Source organism: Colossoma macropomum, unplaced genomic scaffold (genome assembly GCF_904425465.1).
Source record: "Colossoma macropomum unplaced genomic scaffold, Colossoma_macropomum, whole genome shotgun sequence".
Taxonomy (NCBI): domain Eukaryota; kingdom Metazoa; phylum Chordata; class Actinopteri; order Characiformes; family Serrasalmidae; genus Colossoma; species Colossoma macropomum.
The window spans coordinates 20,321,518-20,343,995 of NW_023494792.1; the positions used below are offsets into that span (position 1 = coordinate 20,321,518).

Consider the following 22,478-nt stretch of genomic DNA (forward strand, 5'->3'; position numbering starts at 1 on the left):
TCTTGTACACAATTTCTTTGTCAAATAGCTGTTTAATACACCTTCATATTGCTTTTTCTTTCTTCTGTTCCAGACCAGGAGTTCACCATAGTTAATCAGGTATTCAGAATTTAGCCTAGATTTGGGCAACTTGGGAATGAACAAAGAAAATCTGCTGACTGGCTAGACTTGGAAACCACCAAAACTACATGACCAATCAATCCAACACAAACCATACCTTCTTATGCAAGTTTTTTATATAAATGTTCTGTCAAACTTTTTTTAATATGCATTTGGTTTTTAGTTTATTTTGTAAGATTTTTATGCAGAATTGTTGGTTTTTCTTTTCACATTTCTGGCAGAAAGACGCCAAAACAAAAAAAGGTGTACACGCATGCTGTATGTCTCTAAGGAACATTTGTAGTTTCTCTCTTCATTTTTTGATGAACAAACACACTTTCAATGTGGCATCTTTAGCATATGTGAAGTTAGTCATTAGTCGTACTCTTAACAGCTACAGGGCAAGAATCATCGTGGAAGGTGGTCTTAGAAACGTGGATTGTTTCTTCTCATGTTTAAACTAATGGGCCGTTTATTTTGCAATCAGTTTTATCTTTGCAAGTGTGCCATGCTGAATTATAGTTAGCTTGAATCACTGAGAGAGGGGTTAAAAAAATCCTAAGGTGGACTGATGTCTTAAACCTGTAAGGTTTGGACGGGGTTTGTAAGCCCCACACATTCACATGCTAGACACAGTTACCCAAAGAGATGGCAAATGTGCATTTTGCTGTTAGGAAGCCTTCTTTTATATGCATTTTAAATACATATCAGTAACATTTTTGAGTCACTGTTCATTTGTGCTGTGGCTGTTGACTTACAGCCTCATGCTAGAGATTGAACTGGGCTGTTTTGTTGTTTTGTTTTCCTGCCTCATTCTCCAATGCTTTATACTTTGGGTTTTACTATGTTTGAAAAGTGTGAGAATAGGGACCACATTTATGCATTAATGGGAGCATTTGCAGACTCATTCCAGTTGTACATCTCATTACTTTTATCCTTTTATTCTAGTGTTTAGATATTCCATATTTTCAGATGTGCGTTATACTTCCTCAGTGACACGTTTCATTGTAGTTTTAGTTAATTTATACTATCTATACTCAGTCATGATTGTGGCCTTCTAGTATTGTTGATACATTTCATCTGTACCGTTGTAACTTCCCTGGTGTTGTACACCCTGTTATCTGTTTGTCTGTATGTATGTTTGGGGTGTGTGTGTGTCTTTGTGTTTTACCTCATCTGCAATCAACTGTTAAATTGGAGGACTTCTGTTTACGCGTGCAAAGAAAAAAGGAAAAAAAAATCTTCCACTAACGAAACACAAAAGAGGATGCATTGTAGCGATTTGAGTAATTACAAGAAAAAACGTTCACCTGGTGTGCTGAACTATGTGTAAATTGTTTATTACACAATATGAATATTTGTAAAATTGTTTGTATTTTTTCATAATGATTTTAAAAAGGAGTGTGTTTATTTTTTGACTTCTTTCTGTTACAGAGCTCTTGCTTTGTGCGTTCGCCTGACATTGTGAGTGAATCGGTTGGTTCTCTTACCTCTCTCCTGTATTTGAGCCTGTGCTGAGTTGTTTGTATGCAGTGTTTAGAAATACTGTAGGGAACGTGAGAAGAAATTGATATTAGGAGCATTTGATCAATTTGTATTTATTTATTTTATCATTTTGTTAATAAATTGACCAAGAAAATTAGTCTCCTTCTACATATTTTGAATGATCAGACACTGCTGTGTTTAATACTTTTGGGTACTGGAAATTTTGGTTATCATCAGCTATTAAATTTGTTTAAAAACATGGCATTTTAGTAATGCATTTTCCTTGGTGGAAGTTGGTTTTTAAAAATGTCTGTATAATGAAATCGGTAAGATGGAAACAAAATCATTTAGAGAGGTTTGATGTGAAATGCTCTGTGTTAGGAAACTTACTCAGTGGTGATTGTAGGAACCAGACATTTGAAGAGTTAGTGCCTCTAAATGTTCCCTGACAGAAAAGTACTACATGAAAATGTTACAAATACTTTGCCTACTGCCTGAGACACTGTTGTATGTTAGTTTTGCAGATGGATTTGGCCTAAAACTTAAAATCCATGCATGGCGGAGAGGTCCATGCAGTGTGTTGTAAGGCAAAATAGTACCTGAAGAAAACTTATTTTTTCAGATTTACCGCTATATTTACATGATCAACATTACATATGAAACTCGGAAGACCTGTAGGTTCACTGGTGGTTTTGGATAGTAAATAAAATGGACATTGTGACTCCTGGTTCCTATCACCACCATTGTAAATAAACCAGAGTTAAGTGTTATTTTCTGGAATGCAGCATTTCTCATCAAACCACTAGGAACGACTGTACATCTGAAAGGCTGAATTATGCAAAAAGGTTGAAAAATCAGTGGGATATCCCTTTAAGTTCCAGAGGTTATCTATGGACTGGTTTCTTCAGAGTTCTTGCTTTTAGCCACTTATAAGACGAATAGAGCTCACCCAGAGAGAGACAGTAGTTTTTAAAGGGATTATTCTTCTCACAGTCCATAAATGTAATTAGCTATAAGTAATATAGAGATTTGCCGTATTACAGAAACTTAACTCTGAAATCTTATGTTTAGTCACCATGACAGAGATACGACTGATACTATTACAGAACAGCAGTTCTTCAATTCATAATATTGATCTTAATCCATTAACTCGATCTCCACCGTCCCCTCTTATTACCTTCGTGTGTTAATGTTGTTGAAACTCGTCAGAAAAACTTACAGTGATGGTGGTGAATAACGAGACGGAGCTGAACGTGTCTGTTCATTAGGGGGAATAACGTTAGCGCGGTCGGCTCAAGTGTTTGGAAAACTGATACCGATAAGCAACACGCAGGAACACACAATATCCTTAACGTCCAGTTTATTTCATTGCATTTTAGGTTTTGTTTTTACATTTTTTTACATCCGTAACGGCTGCTAGCTGTCAAGCTAATTAACTTTTTGTTTTGATTAACTTGCGTGTTTACGTTTCAGCTGTGCGCGTATGGTCGGTTGCTAGGTAACAGGTATGACAGGTGATTGTCGACGTCGATCGATTAGGTTAGGATTTTCTAACTGGAGATGAGATGCTGTAAAATTAAACTCCTACATTAAGATAATTGCTTCTGTAATACAAATTTGTGAAAACTCTTATTCTGACTGTGTCAGATCTCAACGTAGCACCATAGATAAGTTTCTGTAATAAGGTTTAAACCCCAGAGGTTCATGTTGAGGAGGTTAACTCTCTGTGGTGACTTGTAGCTGAATTTCAAAACAGAGACGACTCTCTTGTGTGGTGAGTTTGCAGTCAGGTCCGTGTGAGACTATGGGGGCAGTCTCTAAGTCTTAGCACACCTGTGAATGCTGTTAGACATCATGGGTTAAGGCCACTAAGTCTTGGACTAAACTGCAGTGCCGAAGCTGTTTTAGTGCGGAATTGCTCTGGCTCTGGGAGATCAGCCTCGTGATGTGTCTGGAAGGCACCTTTTCACAGACACACAAACTTTCACAGGACGTTCCTCAAAGCCGTGGATAAAGGACAGTTAAACGAAAGCGCTCCACACATCCCTGAGCTCATTTACGGGCGAGTTATGACCGAGCTAACACGTCCTCTCTCACGGAGGCTGCGTGTCAGGCTCGGCTCAGCTCCGTGTGTGGAACCTAACTTTCTCTTTCTAGTCATTTTGCATGTTCCCCCCTCTCCTCCATAAACGCAGCTTTCTTCCGTTTTTCCATGTCATTTCCTGTAATAAAAAAAGATGGTGGTCAAAGCTGAGAGAAGCAGCTGACTCGTTACAAATGTTTGCGATGATAAACTTTACATCGCCCCGGACTAGTGACATTACTCAGCTCCGCCGGAGCCCCGGCGCTGTCCGTGCGGCGGCCGAAGCCGAGCTGGTTCTCTAGGCAGACCGCCTGAGAGCCCCAGACGGACGGACTGCGTTTTCTCCACAAGGTGAGTTTCTCTCACTAGCCACTGTGGCCAATGAAAATGGCTTCCGAAAGCTGTAGGCAAATTGCCAGTCGCCTGCGCACGAGAGCCGCGGATGTCGGGCGGCTTCGGAACGCTCTGCCCCGCGGCCAGAGGCGCCATACGCGCTCCGTGACCCCTCGGCGCTTCGCCCGTCTTCGTTCGAGAGTCTAAAACTGATGGAAAAATGGAAGTTTCGTGGGTTTTAGGGATCGTCGTCGCTGCCCTGTTTGTTGTGCTGCGTTCGCTCTCCTCATAGATCGAGGAGACCCTGAGCGACGCCCCTCTCGACCAATCACGCGCCAGCTTTTCTAATCGAAATACTTCTACACACAGAAAGTGGGAGTTGGGAGATCTGTAAACATCGAACGATCGCGATGACTGGGGCGCGATTTGAGGTGATTCTGAGCGGCTTCTTTGAACTTCAGCTCAATTCCCGTTTAAATTTAATTGCGCTCTGGAATTCCACGTTAATGAGATGGTGGAAAGTTCGATTCGCTTTACCGAACCGACTCTGATTCAAACGATTCGTTTTTTATCTCTCTTTGGGTGGTATGGGGTCACGATGAGTCACATCAGTAACATGGGCAAAATACAAGGCCATGTAGAGGCTGTAAACCCAAATAAGAAGAAGAGCAACGTACAAAGTTACACCAGGCATTTCTTTGGCATCAGAGGCAAAAGGAAAGATCTGTTTTCTTCATATCCCACACAAGATGGTTCTTTAGTAAAGGGAATGGTTTTATACAGAACCGTTAACATTGAAACAACTATTTGCATGCTTAAATGGTCCTTTGCATGGTAGTATTGTTCTTCAGATTGATGCAGAATGTGTATGGTTCTATATGGAACCTTTTTAAAATTGGTTCTATATAGCACCAAAAGGGTTCTTCTATTGGTACAGTAATAGAACAGAATCAATTTAAGGGGATATTTTACAAAGCAGAATTTTTCAGTTAGATACATAACTTAAGTACAAAGCCACAACATATGGTCAAACCTCTATATTTAGTGTACATGTGCCATGTAGGCTGTCAGTGTTTTTACCTTTTCACTTTCTCTCCTCAGTTGTAAGATGTTTGCATGAAAAGGGGCACACAGGGACTGGCCCTCCTCCCTGCACTGACCATGGCAGACCCTGCCACTTTTCAGACTGAGCCATGTATGGAAACTGAGCCAGACTGCAGCACAGGGTAACATGATACCCCTTTCTTAATGGACCTTTTTTCATGCACTTTTTTGTTGGAAAATATTACGCAAAAAAAAAGAAAAAAACAACTCAAGACTCTTTGATGACTATTTTCATGCACTTTTGTATTGGGAAGTTTTACACAAAAAAAAATCAGAAGGCTCAATAGTTTCTTGTCACGTTCAGACCTGCAGAAAAAGGCTTTAGGAGGCTTGTGAACATACTTGCCCTTGATAATAACTGAGCAAAAAATCTTTAATTATCTTTAATGATTATATTATTAATTGTTAATTATGGTGGGCTTTTTGGAATTGTCCAACATTCTGTTTGTGCTGTTCTGAAGTGAACACAGATTTTCTGTTTAGATTCTGTGCAGTTTGAACTCCAGAAGACCTCCATTCCTTTGTAGTTAGAGAGCTCATGTAACTTTAACCTATGGAGTAATGAAACAGCACTGATGGTAGTAGAGATTCTCCTAAGTCAAAGCTGTGTGGAAATGTCGATAAGGGTGTGTTTTGAACAGTAATGAAACAGGACTGCAATGTCTTCTTTTTCTTGTCAGCCCACTTAGACTGTGTATATATGTCATTTTTTAGAGTCATCAATAACTGTTCTTCTGAGGAGCCAAACAAGAAACTAAAAATGAACCATGAGCGTTGTGCCAACGTGGAACAACAAAATGTTGACTTCTGGTGTAGGTATTACGTTCTCAAATGAACAATATGTCTTTATTATAGATATTTCAGGTTGTTGAAATGCAACTACTATACATAATAATATTAAATTAAACATTTAGAAATAGAGATGATAAATTGTATTATTCTTCTTGTAGTCTGTGAAGAATGTAAAGAGTATTTCCTGGAGGAATGCCCTACCCATGGTCCCCCTGTGTTTGTACCTGATACTCCCGTTGCATTGGGTGTGCCCGATCGCGCAGCTCTCACTGTGCCTTCAGGTATTGAAATCATTAAGGAGGGCCAAGAGGTGGACGTTTGCTGCATGGATGAGAACATACCCAAGGGAGCACTGTTTGGCCCTTACCAAGGCCGACTGATAGCCCAGGACAAACCGTCAGGGATGCACTCCTGGATGGTGTGTTGGATTTCCTGTCTTTCAATGTTACTTCGGAGTTAACCTAATAAGTTGATTTCTGTTAACTTTTCAACATCTGGCTGGTTTGTTTTAGATTGTTAATGAGGACAACACATACAAATCTATTGATGGCTATGATGAAACCTTAGCAAACTGGATGAGGTAAACCATTGCAATCCTGCCTCTCCTCATACATTAAGGATCAGTTCATGTGCAATTTTCCTCTATTAAGGAAAGCTAATCCACGTGTGCTTTTGCCAGGTACATTCGGATGTCTTCAGAGGAGAGTGAGAGGAACTTGAGTGCATTCCAGCATGGCGAGCACATTTATTTTCGCGTGTGTCGCAGACTGGCAGTGGGGGAGAGGCTTCGTGTGTGGTACAGCGATGACTACATGAAACGACTACAGACGGTGTCTCAGGACAGCATCGACCGCAACCTGGACACAGGTGAGATATCTGCTTCTGTCCCAGCTAGAAAAAAACAATTCTCATTTCATCCAGTGGAACTGAGTGTTTTCTGAGGAATTGAGCTACTGCTGCACCCACATAGTGATCAACAACTGAGACTTATTTGTTTGTCCTCTCAAAACTGACCTCAAAACAGTAGTTTCGGAACATAATTTAATCTAGTGTAATCTAGTTTTCTAAAGATGGGTTACAGGTTGCTTTTTATAGATCTATGAATAAACTACCGTGTTATTGGCAACAATTGTCACGTTTATAGGGCTTCCTGGTGGACAAATGCAACATATTCTGTTGCAAAATATCTAAATATAACACAGGCATTATAGGTGGTTGTAAAATGAGCTTTAACAACTTTTGTCAACGAATAAACTATCACAGAGGATATGTTCCTGGCCGTTTACCTGCAGAGGTTTTACAGGTAAGTAAAACAGGTTTTTCTATTCTCAGTTATATCGCCTCATGTGGCAAAGTTGTACTTTTTGAGATCTCAATATTTTGGCACACCTTTTAATGTAGCAGTACATCTTCATGTTACCAGATCCTTCTTATACGCATGTCTGTGGTTTTTCAGGGTTAAATTCAGAAAATCTAACTCAACACCAGGAAGAAACTCAAGGCCCAATTCTCCGCTCTGCTCTACATGGGAGAAGGACCCTCAGCAAGCACGGGAGTGATGAGGCAGACAGCCAGCCTCAAGCCAAGAAGAAAAAGATTGATCTCATATTCAAAGATGTTCTAGAGGCGTCGCTGGAAGCAAGCCAAAGCCAAGACAATCCGCTAAACAGCACTCTGTCATTACCAAGAACAAGAACACAAGTCGGCAATGTTTTCAACCAATCCAGTTCGTTTTCACACCATGTAGTGGAATCATTACTTGGGCAGACTGAAAGCAAGGTGGCTCTTGTGGCTTCTGGACTGGCCCCAGTGGAACAGCTCGAGAGTAGCCTCGGCGAAAGATATGTCAAAATGGAGAATACGGAGGAAGAGCCCGCTGTGACTAATGATGGGCCATCTACATCTTTCTGCCCAAACTGCGTGAGACTAAAGAGACGGATACGTGAACTGGAGGCAGAGCTGCTCCGTTTTAAACAGCAAGAGCAGACTGAGACTTTGGCCCCATCTGAGCCCCAGCCCAGTGATGACCTCAGAGGTAGGTTTGCTGCTGGGCGAGATCTCTGCTGTGGAATGATGTCATGCTGTCTCAGATCTCTACTGACACCTTTTTCAAATGTGCAGGTGCTAAGCCTGTTCTTGCGTTCTTAGGTGAATTTCTTTTGTCCCCCAAATTCTTAATCATGTTTCCATCAGAGCACTGTCAGAGTCTGTTGTCTGTTAAACTGTGAACCTAATGATTTTATTAAATACTTGAAAAAAAAGAAACGTTGTCTCATTTTGCTGTCTGACTGTTAACTATTGGTAGTATTGGTGTTTCTTTGGTACAATTCAAAGACCATTTGTACTCATTAAGAAAAGCAGTTTTCTGTTATGAGACCTCGTGTGAGCGTTAGATGCCAAACATATTTTTTCAAACAAATTTGTGAGAGGTTATGCTGAACATTAAAACTTGATTTAAACAAGACCACCTAGGCTGTAATATATTCTGAGATTATGGAGATTTCTATAAAGTAAACATTTATTTCTGTTGTCTTGCAGCAGTGGAAGCCATGACGCCCATCCCAGTCGTGCTGGAAGAGGATGACCAGGATGTTGACTCTGCAGACGAGTCCATAGCTGCTGACATGATGGTAGCTACTGACGACTCTTCAAAACTGTCTGTTGGTCCAGGCCGGCGAATTCGCCGCTTCAAGCAAGAGTGGTTAAAGAAGTTTTGGTTCTTGCGTTATTCTCCAACATTAAACGAGATGTGGTGCCATGTGTGTCGGCAGTACACCGTACAGTCCTCAAGGACTTCTGCTTTCATCATTGGCTCCAAGCAGTTCAAAATTCATACCATCAAGCTCCACAGTCAGAGCAACCTGCACAAGAAGTGTCTGCAGTTGTACAAGCTACGCATGCATCCTGAGAAGACAGAGGAGATGTGTAAGAATATGATGACACTCTTCAATGCTGCCTACCATCTTGCAGTCGAAGGACGGCCATTTTCTGACCTTCGCCCCCTGGCAGAGCTGCTGAAGAAGTGCGAACTTAAAGTAGTTGATCAGTACATGAACGAGAGTGACTGCCAAATTCTTATTCACCACATTTCTCGAGCATTTAAAGAGGACTTGGCAGAGAAAATCCGCCTCTCACCTTTCCTTGGTGTGATCATGGATGGGCAAAATGATGATTTACTGGCAGACACAGTCGCAGTTTATGTGCAGTTCATCACTGCAGAGGGCCCACCTGCTACCGAGTTTCTCTCTCTGCAAAGATTGAGTGGTGGCAATGTAGATGGCTATCTCCAGGCAGTTGACCGTGCCTTTGGTGTCCTAGGCTTGAGGTTCCAGGACATGCTAGTGGTTGGCTTGGGAATAGATGGTTCTAACATCTCATCTAGCCTCCGAGCAAACCTCTATGTAACCCTGCGGAAGACCATTCCCTATGTCTTGTGTCTACCAATTATGATCCATCGTCCCCACATGGAAATACTGGATGCCATCTGTGGGAAGGAACTCTCATGTTTAGATGATTTGGAGAACAACTTGAAGCAGTTATTGAGCTTCTACAGATATTCTCCCCGTATGATGGCTGAGCTGAGGTCAACGGCACCTACTTTGTCAGAGGAGACAGAGTTCCTTGGGGACATAAGAGCAGTTCGGTGGATCATAGGAGAGCCTAATGTTCTGAACGCCCTCATTAAAGACTATCTGGAAGTGGTCACCCATCTTAAGAGCATCAGCAATCAGACCCAGAGGGCAGATGCATCAGCCATTGCTCTGTCTCTCCTTCAGTTTCTTATGGATTACCAGTCTGTCAAGCTGATCTATTTCCTTTTGGATGTCATTGCTGTTCTGTCACGCCTTGCCTTCATCTTTCAGGGAGACTATCTTTTAGTGTCCCAAGTGGATGCCAAGATTGAGGAGGCAATTCAGGAGATTGGCCAGCTGGTTGATTCTCCAGGAGAGTACTTGCAAGAGTTTGAGGAGAACTTTCGCGAGAGCTTCAATGGTGTGGACCTGAAGAATCTGCGGGTGGCAGAATCCAAGTTTCAGTCCATTCGGGAAAAAATCTGCCAGAGGAGCCAGGGCATTCTGGCACAGCGCATTGATCAGCGCAGCCGTTCTGTGGTGCAGGCTTGCAAGGTTCTCGATCTGGCTACATGGCCGCACAACAGGGATGATCTCCGAACATATGGGGAGGAAGAGATCCTGCTCATCTTTGACCATCTGGAGACGATTCCCTCATCAGGTCGTGAACTGTCACATGATCGAATAGATATACGAGGAAGCCTGGTAGGCGAATGGAGGGATCTCAAAGCCGACTACTATAGCATGAATGGCTTTAAGGAAGTGATGAGTCATATCTGCAGATACAAACAGCGTTTTCCTTTGCTGAACCAAATCCTGCAGGTGGTAAGGATCCTGCCAACGTCCACTGCCTGTTGCGACAAAGGACGAGAGTCTTTACACAAAGTGCGAAGGAACAACCGCTCCAGGCTAACTCTGGAGCAGATGAATGACCTGCTCACCCTGGCTGTGAATGGGCCACCTATTGCCAACTTTGATGGCAAGAGGCCATTGGACAGCTGGTTTGAGGAGAAGTCAGGGAACAGCTACACACTTTCTGCGGAAGTGCTGAGCAGAATGTCCAATGCAGAACAAAAGACTGTGTTGCACACAATGGATGTGAATTCAGAGTTTTATCCTGATATCTGATTGATCAGAGCCTGCTTTTCAGCCAATAATATTCCAAAAAAGCCATCTCTGTGGGCGTGAGCTGATCTCTGGGCTGTTATGTGATTGGCCAATATGACGTTGGCCCTGCTGCTACAATGGCCTGGTCAGCTATACTTATTCATCCTATGAGAATAGTAGGAATGCCTTTGCAGGGCATTGGCACTTGCACACCTACGATTATTCTGGAATGTGTTATTTCATGTGATTTGATGCTCCAAAGAAAAAGAAAGCACTTATTGTTTGATGAAACAAATAGATATATCGAAAATTAGATATGACATTTTCTGGAGCTGTTGCTATTTTCAGTTATTAATTTCAGAGCGTCTAGTTACAATATTTTGCGTGAACATGCACAGTAAAGCTTGTTTTGTTTATTAGAAACAGACAAACCACCTATGGCTTAACATTGATTTTTCCTATATCAGCTTTTTCAAAGCAATTGACGTTTACTTCATGTTGCTTTATAATATGTGAAGATTATACAACACAAGGCTCTTGATTGTTGTAGCATGTTTAAAATGCTATTAGTCATCCATTTAAGTAGAAAGAGACTTTATTTTGCCACCTTATTTTGCTATTTAGACATAAAGTGTTCTCTTTTTACCAGAAATTCAAAGATGTTGCTCCTTAAACCAAGAGGAAAACTTGCAATCCAGCAATGTTGTGTATATTTATGTCTCTTTTTGATGACCAATGGATGTGCCATAATGCATTATGCAATCGTAACCCTGCACGATGCAGTTTATGTCAAACATGGTATAAAATGCAATATGCAAGATGCTAATGCCTTATACTCATGATTTTTAAATTTGTTGTTGTTCTGATGTTCTCTCTCTTCCCCTGCTTTATGCTATGTAGGTGATAGGTCGGCAATGGGAGATGTTATTGTACATTTCAGCATCCAGTCAAAGAGTTCTCTTACAGGCTTTTAATGCTGCAAGAACAAACATTTTGAAAACATGGTATTATGCGTGAATACCCTGACACTTTTAAGTAGGTATGAGTATTTGTTGTGCTATATCATTTTACAGTGTACTTCTTTGGCTTGCCACTAAATACCATTGATGACATGTGCAATGTATTATTATTCTTTTATGGACATTGTTGTTACTTTCTAAATGTTAAGGACTGAGAACACATTCATGCTTCAGTGAGGAATACCGTCGATTTAGAAGGTTAAGATCGATAAAAATGCTGTGTACTGGGATTCAGTATTTTTGCTTATTGATAACAGGTGGCATATTTACCCTTTTCTGCGGTCACAATGAATTTCTTTATCATTTTGATGCTGCTAAAGAAGTCTTAACCCTCGTTGCCAAAGTATCTGCTGAAACGGTGATTGAAATGAGTAGAAATAAAGAGCGATAGATCCTTCCTATCATTTTCACAATGACTTCAAAATAATGTGTCGTATGATATCTCAATTTAAAGAGGCACTTAAACAGAGAATACAGCCCTATGCAGTATATGTTGTCAGAATGTTAATTATACACAACTTTTGTCTTTGTGCGAAAAATTTGATGCAGTAATTTTGCATGTTATCTGCACAAATATATATATATATATATATATATATATATATACAAGTGTATAGTTCAAACAGATAATACGGCTGAGTTATAAGATTTTATATTTGCAAAAAATAGATGTTTCATGCTGTAACTCTTGTAGGAATTTCTATAAAATGATGCTCTTTATTTTGTAATGTTGTTGGTTTTTCACAGACCTATAAACTCTTGCATGTGTTCATGGCTGCAGAAAAGTCTTTTTATTTTGATTTTGATTTGCGTGATTGAGGACTTGAAAAAGCTTTAATGCAAGGACTTGCACCGTCCAGTTTTTACAGAAATTTTATTTTTACCATCCTAAACCTTTGTACTTCCAAATGATGCATCAGCAACATACAGTACTGTGCAAAATGTTTGGTACTCAGACTTGAAAAGCTCTTTGTCTGGGCAGTAAGAGTTTATATGCTCAGAAAAACACTAATATTAGAATGAATACAAATAATATTCATATAATAAGTAGTAATTTTATGAATGTTTTTGTTTAACCATTTCCGCTTCTCTCTTTGGGGAAGTCAGAATTTTTATTTGTAGTATTATTTGTAGGTATTATATAATACCTGGTTCGGCTGATCAGTACTTCATTACATTAAAATGGATGTGCTGCTAATGGAATTTGACAAATCCATGTGCTGGCTGGGAACATCCAGGAGACATCTGGAACCAGACTTTGTTCTTTAGCTCACAAGAGACCACCTACGTTTTTTTTTTAAATAAGACATTCTTACTTATTCATTGTGTTTGTTTATTTGCAGCTATTACAAACGATAAATGGTGATATTACAAGCAAAATCACACTTTTTTTCAAGATAAATGGTTTTAAACAATGTTCTTATGTGCCTAAGACTTTTGCACAGTACTGTACATTTTTCTGTACTTTGGTCATTTTGGTAGCAATTCATATTTGATGTCTAATGGCATAGCATTCTTCTATTTGCAGTTCTGGTTCAGGCTGAATTTAATCTCAGTAGTTCTGTTGAATAATCTCACCGTGTGCTGCTTGAATTCCAGCTTTTTCTGTTTTGAATTGTGTGCTTGAATGTTGTACAGACTGTTACCTCATAATGAGGTATGTCATTGTATGTATAAGCTTTTTTAGTTTTGATACAGACAGCACACTAGCGCTATCATTCAACCAAATGGAATAGTGGACTTTTTCATCTTCATGCACGTCTTCCTGATGTGTCCTTAAAAGATCATTGGGATTTTTGCATGTTTAGGGGAGTTTGTTTGTTTGTTTCTTTCTTTCTTTCTTTTGGCACAAAGATATACATATATTGAACTCTTCTCTGACTCTGCTTTAATTACCAGAATGGTTGTTAAAAGTACTTTATTGTATTTGAGCCGACAGAGAGTCTCTCTCTCTCTCTCTCTCACACACACACACACACTTTTTCTTTTGAGCCAAAATCAAGCTTAAGGTCATTTTTGTTTTGTCTTTGTCTTTTTCTCCTGAAGCATTATGTACCAAAATGTAAATTCCAAATCAAGATTCATACTTTTGTATTTCATGATTTACATCTTTTTTGTAAAAGTATTCACAATAACCTGTATTGTATTTTGTATTGCTGTCAATGTTTCATTTGCTCACCTAATTTGGGGGGAGCAGCATTTTAGGCATGATGGGAACAAAAACATCTCTGATGTCAGGTTTATATTCAAATAAGTCGGCGTGAATGAAATATTTTGTTTTTATTATAAGTCGTGGCCACAACTATACACATTTACACAGCACACAGCTCTATACACCGCACTCTTAGCATTTGCATGAATACATTGTAACACTGGAAATCTATAGCTATAAACTATATGTGAACTTAAGAAATTATATAGCTGGAGATTGTGGTTATGTACTGTATAAATCCACTCAAAATGTAAGCTTAATGATATATATTCCACATATAATGGTTTAATAAAGTTTTTGTATTTTATTTTTTACTAGTTTAATGTGTTTGTCTTTGATAAGGCAAAATGTTGACATGTATCAGCATTAATCAATAATGCTGATACATGCTTAGCTGGGATGCTTTTAAACTCAAAAACACTAATATCATTTAAGCTGTTGCACAGATAGTGAGAGGGGTTCAGTGGGGGGCCAGATTCCTTCTTGGGCCCCCAGTTGAGGTATCAAAGTCTTATACAAATTAAGTAGCGATCAAACACATATTGTCACTGTCCCAGGAACGGTGATGAAATAGTATTAGCTGCTATTTTCTGATTGCAGTATTTGTAGGCTAACATTACATCACTATGAGGCTAAATAGTGACCTGTTCAATAGTCTCTGACTTGACAGAGCTTCCTCACACCAAAACTGATGAAAACCCATCTTAGGTCAACCACATTCAGATACTGAACTAATGAGCTTAGCTGAATATTGGGTCTAAAAGGGTAGAGGTCTTGAACCCACAATAATGTGTTGATTTATTTGTAGGAACATAAAAAACATAGAAAACAGTTATGGTAGTACTGGTGGTGTAATGATCTATGTTTTTTTCCCCTTTTTTCAGTACAGAAAACTGACCTGTATGAATAATAGGATGTAATGTAACATACTTTTTACTCCTTATTCTCATTTAGACTTTCATTACAAATCTGAAAGACTATCCCTTTTCCTTACCATTTTAAGAACCTCTAACCAAATTCTCTGTTCTCTACCTCTAATAAAATGAAGCTGCCTATAATGATGCTAATTAATTTTGTACAAGGACCAGTACTGGCCATTAGTCACCGCACCACACTGCCGTATCACACACCACCAAATAAAGAAAACTTTGAACTTTGTTAAAATGTTTACTTTTTACTTTTATATACTTCAGTATGTTTCTATGTAGTTACTTGTAATTTTCATTACAGTAACAGAGCTGTTTGTCGTAAGCATTCACAGCCACTGGATACGACTAGACGCTGTAAATGATCCAAAGTTGCTCTGGTTGGAGAAAAAATCGAGCCATTACATCTCTGACCTTGTGTAACCCAAAATTAGTTTGAGCTGTTGAAAGCACATGGCGATCAAGTGCTCTTTGTTGGAGTCCAACCGCGACCTCATTGTTCATGTGCCCCCCAGTCTCGGTAGCTGCAGGCTGCTGCCTGGCATTGAGACAAGCAACATGTCACTGTCACATCTCCATCAGCACGCTGATAACCGTGTGGAGCAGGGATGCACAACTCTGGTCCTGGAGCAACCGTGTGCAACACAGTTTGGTTATTTACCCGCTCAAACACACCTGATTACACTAACCTATTAATTGGCAGGTTTATTGGGTGTGTTTGAGAAGAAGAACTACCAAACTGTGCTGGACACTGGCCCTCCGGGACCAGAGTTATGCACCCCTGGTGTGGATGATACGGTTTCATATTTGTTCATGTGACATTTGCGAGAGAAGAAGAATAAGAACACAATTCCACAGTGTGGAATTTATGAAGGGCAAACCACTTCAGAAAGTTCAGCAACATTGTCTTTACAGTCAGAATGATAACAGTATATAGCGTCTTTGCTGGTTATAAGGAATGCATTGAGAAAAAAAAACTGAGCGCCTGAATGTCTGTGGCAGCAAGTCTATGGAAAATCTGACACAGCGGCCTTATTGTCACCCCCAGCTGCAGCTCAAGATGCATGAATACTTTTTTATTCCCTGTGACCAAACATTGCCATGTTCTTATATAAAACATTGTATTGAACTGTATTGGTTTTGTCAATGTCCAGTCTGAACGTACCAAGAAGCAGTAGTTTCCTTCAGACTTACCATTTGAGATCTGCCTGACACCATTGTGTAGCTTACACACTGACCCCTATAGAGAATGAAATAATGTATATCAGCGTAATCAGGTTTGAGATAGAAACATCACAGTAATACTGTATATTTAAAGCATATGTTTATGTAACGATTTTAAGAAATATAACACGGGGTGACATGGGTGGTCTTAGAAACCCTGAAAGTTTGTTTCGTATTCAGTCTGTAGACTATTATTTGCCATATATGGCACGGCAGGGGTAAACAGAAGATGTGCACAACTCCTGTCAATGACATCATTCAAGTAGGACAAGGGTGAGGTTGGGCGAGCGCTGGAGCAGAGAAGAGGTGGCTTTAGGAATGATTGGGGAGCTTTGTGCTGGACAGGCGTGTTCTGGGGAGATCTGACTCATTTTCAGTTAAAAACATCTTTACATCATTCACCATTTGAACTGCTCTGGTAAGTAGTCTGATAATATTTGACATAATTATCTTATCAGTCCTTTGAACTTTGAGCAGCCTAATGACTGCAGTTGCAGTTGTTTTCTTGTGATACGTTTTGTAGTAATGTTTGACAATTTATTTGTGAATCCACTGAACACCTCACAAGGACTGTGGTTATATTTAATCTGAAATGTTGTGTAGTAATATTTAAGATAGTTGTCTTATCACTGCCCTGGAATTTGAACAACACTGTAACTCTGTAAAATTTAATTCCTATTTGAGAACAAACTAGGAAACGGCTAAAATATCTAATAGACAACGCAGTTAAATGGTTATGATGTACACACAGTTATTCAGAGTGGTTTGATGTGAAATGCTCTGTTTTACAGAAATGTATAGAGTCAGGATTGTTCACAGTGGTGGTGATAGGAACCAGATGTCTGAAGTGTGTAATGCATTTTTCAGTACCTTCGAAAGTTATTACATGACACGTTATGAAGACACTGCCTGATGATTGGGACATTGTTTTTGATAGTTTTAAGATTAGATTTCAGTTTAAAATATATATTTATAAAATATATATAATACTAAAGTGTCACATGCAGGACATTTCAGTTTTTTTTTCAGATTTTCCACTATTTTACCATCATCAGCATTATAAATAACAACTCAGAAGACATGTATAGGTTCACTGGTGGTTTTAGATGGTAAACAAAATGGCTATATTTGTGTTGTATTTGTCTCCACTCAATTGAACTGTGCAGAAACTTTGAAAAAATGGTGAAATTCCCCTTTGAACAAGTGAAAATGTGACATTTAGATTTTAACACTGGTGTTATATAGATGTAAGTCACGCTGTCTCTCAAATAGGAGAAGAGCTCAACTAAACACTGAGACACATTTCAGAAGTGTTACAGAAAAACGTTCAGAATCGAAACACTTTGATTTACAGCGAGGCTGACTGTGAAAAAGTATGTATTACTATTTGGAATAAATGTCTTCCGCTAGGGAGACATCAGAATTATCAGCAGATACAGTGAGAGGAAACAAGTATTCAGACACTTTTATTTTTGTTACTTAATAAACTTCAAGAAGCAGCCCATATCATGATGCTCCCACCTCTGTACTTCACTGTGGGTATGCTGTTCTTGGGATCATATGCTTAACACTTCTTTCCCCAAACATGACACACTAAGTTATTGCCAAAGAGTTCTATTTGTGTTTAGTCTGTCCAGAGCACATTGTTCCAAAACAGCTCTGATTTGTCTGAATGTTCTGAAATTTTATGTGGGAAGATAATTGCAGCACAGTTTATTGCTTATTGTTCTCTGTGTAATTGTTGTTCCTGCTGTTTTCAGGTCAGTCTGCAGCTCTTTTCAAGTGACTGCTAGCTTCTCTCTTGCCTTCCTTATCATTAGTCTGAGATGTTGTGAAATCTTTTGTGGTGAAATGATGAGTTGTGGTTCCATGTGGTTTCCACTTTTATCGCATATTATCGGAAACAACTGTTCTGACAGGGATGTTTAAAGTCTTTGTTATGGGTCTGTCATTTTTTTCCATTCTGGTGTTGTTTAATAACGTAGTCCCTGAAAACTTTAGAAAGCTCCATCACGTTTACTACCACAATCTCCATGTGTTGTGTGAAATCTTCCCAACCAATGTCAGTGTCTTTTATAATGACACCAAATGCAATTTACATGAGAATGTTTTTCTTTTACTTGATATTTTTTATGTAATCTTTGTTTATGACTGTGAATACATACTTTTTGGTTCCTTTGTATGGGTACTAAGTCAGAAGACATTACATGTGTAAACCTGAAGTGAAAATTTAAACTGGAAGTATTTTAAATAACAAAACAAAAGGGTCTGAATACTTGTTGCTCTTCACTGTAGTTGTGTTAAAATTTTTGCCATTGGACAGATGTTTAGAATTGGCCAATATTACAAACTGATACTTGATTGTGTATTTATTGTACTCTAGTAGAGCAAAATGTTCAATTGATGCTGGGCTACTATGCAAAAATATCTGCTTATAATCCATTTTACTGTATTTGTAATAGTATACAGGTTAATATTTAATAAGGTTTTATTTATATAATCCAGGTAAATGTGGTCCCAAGTTCTATGTTTTATGAGTGTTTATGTATTGGTATCGGCAGATAAGGGCACAAAAATATCAGGTATCGGCATCGGCCCACAATTCCCATATTGGTGCATCCCTGCTGATCACTGCTGAACAGCCTGTAATGACAGTTGTATTTATGTGGAAAAATGTTGTTTGGAATTTAAAATATTTAGGATGACTATATTTTTGTGAAGTGCCACATTCAGTTTCTGCTTTTTCTGAAGTTTTCTTCATCTACAGGTAACAAAAATTTTGGCACAATGAAATACTCCATTGGGCTCTTCTTGGTGGTCTGTTCAGTGACTATAAGTGTTGGTAAGTTGTGTTAGATGCCTTGAATATTCAGCTGCTGTGCCAGTTTTTGGTTGATGACCCTGATGTTTTTTCATTCGAAACAGGCAATAAGCATTATGGAATGCGCTTCTCCTCTGTAGGCTCATCTCTGCGGTGCTATAAGTGCTCGGACTATTACGGTGGGAGGTGTGAGAAGGTGCAAGAATGCTCTTATGAGGACTCCTGTCTGACTCTGCATGAGAAAGGTAGGCCTTCTGACATCAATTGAAGCTAATACCTGCTTCAGAGCCAGTACTAATCAGCCCTCCGATACTTTTCCTGTGGAATAGGAGGGAAAACCATTCGCCAGTGCATCCGATACACGGACTGTGACAACTCTCGCCTGTCCCAGATGTTTCCAGCTGTGTCCGGCTTCACCTACAGGTGTTGCAACAGTAATCTGTGTAACAGTGCGCACAGTGTGTCTGCCCCGCTGCTCTCCCTGCTCATCTGTCTGCTCAGCCTCTGCTGGAGCTGCTGCTCTGCGTGAGAAAGCTCCTGTTTACAAAGATGTAGAATAGCTCATGTTGTACTCTGCTCAGCAAAACTCATTTGAATGTTTCTTAAGTGTGGTGCTGTTGGACAATGTGATGTCTTAATCTCTGTTCATGTTTTTAAATTAAATTAACAGCCATTAACAACTTGTTATGTTTCTGTAATTTCAGCTTTATTTGTTTTGAGCTCCTTTGAATTAAACACTTTTTAGAACTTACGTGTTTTGTTGCTACATTAAGATGGAAAGTCAACTAAAGTTAATCCTGGTTCTCTACTCAGTCATTTTGTTACAGTAACGTTGCTACCGTTGTAATGTTCACATACTGTCATATGCAGGAGTTTGAACAACCCCAGTCAAATGATGTTTTGCAGTTTTTTAAATTGAAAATAAGTTGACACAACCCTCTACAGAGAACACACTTACCTGTGGCATTTTTCTGCAGATTTAATTGCTCCATTTCTATTTCTTTGCTGAATTTAACATATTGGGAAAAACATACAATACAGGACACATTTTATGTGTTGTTTCCAATTCATTAAATTCAGTAAATAAACAGTAATTGAAATGTGCAGAAGTGTGTTCACTTATTTTCACTCAGAAAATCAACAAAACATGCAGCCAAGTGCGCTCAAACGATTGCATACGGCTGTATTATAAATGTAGCCTTACGCAAAATATCCATAGTAGCACTGCAGGAATTTTAACAGGATTCCAGTTATAATCGTATAGGAAATTTGGACAATTACAAAGTATTTACACAAGTATTATAGACTATAAGAAAGTACTACAGTAATACACAGAGGTAAAACACTATAGATTATTATAGACAAATTATAGAAATCTTATTATACTCACTTAAAAATGATGGTTCTTCAAGTGTTCTTTAGTAAAGAAATTGGATCTTTTTAGAACCATGAACACTCAAAGAACACTTTGCATGATTAAAGGGTTCTTTGCATCGTGAAAGTGTTCTTTAGACAGACGGAGGATGTGCTGTAGAAAAGGGTTCTATAAAGCACCAAAAAGGGTTCTTCTACTGTTACAATGTCAAGCTCGTTACAATAGCAGAACCCTTTATGGTGCTATAAAGCACTCTTTTCAAAAAGGTTCTACATTGAACTATCTACTGCACATTCTCCATCAATCTGAAGAACACTTTCATGATGCAAAGAACCCTTTAATCATGCAATGGGCTCTTCGAGGGTTCATGTTTCTATATAGATCCATTTTCCTTACTAAAGAACCCTGGAAGATCAAAGGAGCCCATAATTTTTAAGTGTGTAGATCTTTTTTTGTAATTGGATAATTAGAGAAAATCCTGCATATTAACTCTCTTCAGAGTCCAGATACATCTCTTGAATACAGTTCAGTCAAACGAAGTAGCAGTTCAGCACCAGAGAGAGTTCCTCTATGAGTTAAACACGCTTTTACCTGCATCCAACTGAGTCTTACCTTACCTTACCTTACCATTAGAATATGATGGATAAACCTGCAGGTAGACAAAATTAGTTTCTAAGTAATATGAGATGTAGAACAAATCATCAAAGAGGATGAGACACAGTGTCTAAACATGATTTGGATGGCACAATGCTGCCTCATGATGAAGGGATAGTGATTGAAAGTCACAGCTCACTGCTCACAGTGGTCAGTGGGCCGTTAAGCAGCCTGCAGAACCCAACTGCCCTGAGACAATCACCACCAGCCCAACTGTGCTTGATCAGTAATCTAATATCTCACTGCTCTGATATGTCTAGAAATCTCTTGTAGCACTCCTCAAAACAAATTAGAAAAGCCTTTTAAATAATTTGACAGATGTGATTTAGTGACATTTTCTTTAGCCACTCATTCCATACTGAACTGTTTCTAGATTATAGAAAACTGTTTGAAAAACTGTTGCAAACCTGTAAGAACCTTCCAAATATTACAACAAAAGGCAGCCCAACTTTTATTACTAATGTTATGAAGGGTATAGCTAGGGTATTGTAAAGATTTTGTCACCCAGATGTATTTAGACGTGAATACCTGACATTTAAACACCATCAGCTGATTAAGATGACCTAATGTAGGTTACCTAATGTAACCTAAAGTAATGTGCAACAAAATCAATAGTGAAAGAAATTAAATATTCAAACCTTTGCCAAACCTATTCAAAGTACAGTCGTATGCAAATGTTGACCTCTGTTAACTGACATATTTTGCTGATTTTCTAAGTGAAAAGTGCACAAATTTTTGAGTTTTGAGTGTAGCAAAAATTGCAGTAGTTGTGCATTAAAATGTACTAAAGTGTGTTCTCTGTAGAGGATGTGTTTCGCTTAGTTTTACTCATAAAATCAACAACTCATAATTTGTCCAGGGATGCTCAAACTTTTGCACAGAAATGAATATAGAAAAAAGCACTAATTGTCCCAGGGGGTGTACATACTCATTACACTACAACACACAAACACACTGATGCCCGTGTTTCCATCATAAGTTCAAGCCTGGTATCATTTAGGAGTGGATTTGAAGTGCATTAACTGAAGAACTGCTTCTTAACTATTAGGCCACAGTCGCTCAGCTCACACTGTGGTCCTAAAACTGTTCATAAATAAAACTTTAGAAAGGCTGTAGTTGAGTTCATTGTACATTAAGACAAAAACATGTAGAAAACAAGGAAAGCAAATCTGAATAATCTTTTACAGCTGCCTGTGTCCAGCTGCTGAGTCGTAATCTGATGACATAACGAGATGTTGCATGTACAGTGCCTTCCAAAAGTAGGCAGGCAGTGAAGTCAAAATTGTTATTTTCGCTACTCACTGAGACGGCTTAGATTAAAGTAGAACATCAGGCAAAAGTATAGACTGCACCTTTCTATTTCTGGATATTTCTGGGCCTGACAGCAAGTACTGGCCTAAATGAACTAAACGTAAATTGAAAATGACTGGGAATTAAAAGACAGCACTAGTTACACACAATAAGTACACTGATTCTGTGGACAGTACCAATCTTTTGGTGTCTGTCTTTTACACCAAAATGCATAAATCAATATATAGGTCTAAGAGCTATTCATGAGGAAAAAAAGAAAAAAACAACTTAAAGAAAACAAACTTGGGAAGTTGTTTTTTAAAATCAACAAAATAGAATAACTGAAAAAAAAATTAGTACTAAAATGACATGGTCAGATAAA

The 22,478-nt window shown here is 38.9% G+C and overlaps 2 protein-coding genes across 8 annotated transcripts; both read left to right on the top strand.

Moving 5' to 3' along the window:
- Positions 1 to 3,819: 3,819 nt before the first annotated feature.
- Positions 3,820 to 14,116, top strand: prdm11 (PR domain containing 11). Of its 4 annotated transcripts, none has more exons than XM_036576456.1 (8): positions 3,820 to 4,018; positions 5,102 to 5,226; positions 5,819 to 5,920; positions 6,055 to 6,314; positions 6,409 to 6,476; positions 6,576 to 6,763; positions 7,353 to 7,931; positions 8,435 to 14,116. In XM_036576456.1, the coding sequence occupies exons 3-8, from the start codon at positions 5,872 to 5,874 to the stop codon at positions 10,594 to 10,596; spliced, it is 3,306 nt and encodes a 1,101-aa protein (XP_036432349.1). In that variant the 5' UTR covers positions 3,820 to 4,018; positions 5,102 to 5,226; positions 5,819 to 5,871; the 3' UTR covers positions 10,597 to 14,116. The 4 variants fall into 4 exon arrangements, with proteins under 4 accessions (XP_036432349.1, XP_036432347.1, XP_036432350.1 ...); XM_036576454.1 differs by having other exon boundaries at positions 5,819 to 5,916; XM_036576455.1 differs by lacking the exon at positions 3,820 to 4,018 and adding an exon at positions 4,383 to 4,431 and having other exon boundaries at positions 5,819 to 5,916.
- Positions 14,117 to 16,200: 2,084 nt separating this feature from the next.
- LOC118811896 (CD59 molecule (CD59 blood group)) lies at positions 16,201 to 19,527 on the top strand. 4 transcript variants are annotated; one of them, XM_036576467.1, is made up of 4 exons: positions 16,201 to 16,374; positions 18,708 to 18,798; positions 18,882 to 19,022; positions 19,107 to 19,527. In XM_036576467.1, exons 2-4 carry the CDS (start codon positions 18,744 to 18,746, stop codon positions 19,304 to 19,306), a joined length of 396 nt encoding a protein of 131 aa, XP_036432360.1. In that variant the 5' UTR covers positions 16,201 to 16,374; positions 18,708 to 18,743; the 3' UTR covers positions 19,307 to 19,527. The 4 variants fall into 4 exon arrangements, with proteins under 4 accessions (XP_036432360.1, XP_036432362.1, XP_036432359.1 ...); XM_036576469.1 differs by having other exon boundaries at positions 18,918 to 19,022; XM_036576466.1 differs by having other exon boundaries at positions 16,202 to 16,374; positions 18,724 to 18,798.
- The last annotated feature ends 2,951 nt before the right edge of the window (positions 19,528 to 22,478 follow it).

What these genes read in the sequence shown, in the direction of transcription:
- LOC118811896 (XM_036576467.1), top strand. Translation starts at nt 18,744, where the DNA reads ATGAAATACTCCATTGGGCTCTTCTTGGTGGTCTGTTCAGTGACTATA. An exon ending in TTCAGTGACTATAAGTGTTG is followed by an intron (nt 18,799 to 18,881) that starts GTAAGTTGTGTT and finishes CATTCGAAACAG; the next exon opens with GCAATAAGCATTATGGAATG. An exon ending in TCTGACTCTGCATGAGAAAG is followed by an intron (nt 19,023 to 19,106) that starts GTAGGCCTTCTG and finishes CCTGTGGAATAG; the next exon opens with GAGGGAAAACCATTCGCCAG.
- prdm11 (XM_036576454.1), top strand. Translation starts at nt 5,117, where the DNA reads ATGAAAAGGGGCACACAGGGACTGGCCCTCCTCCCTGCACTGACCATG. An exon ending in ACAAAATGTTGACTTCTGGT is followed by an intron (nt 5,917 to 6,054) that starts GTAGGTATTACG and finishes TTCTTCTTGTAG; the next exon opens with TCTGTGAAGAATGTAAAGAG. An exon ending in GCCCAGTGATGACCTCAGAG is followed by an intron (nt 7,932 to 8,434) that starts GTAGGTTTGCTG and finishes GTTGTCTTGCAG; the next exon opens with CAGTGGAAGCCATGACGCCC.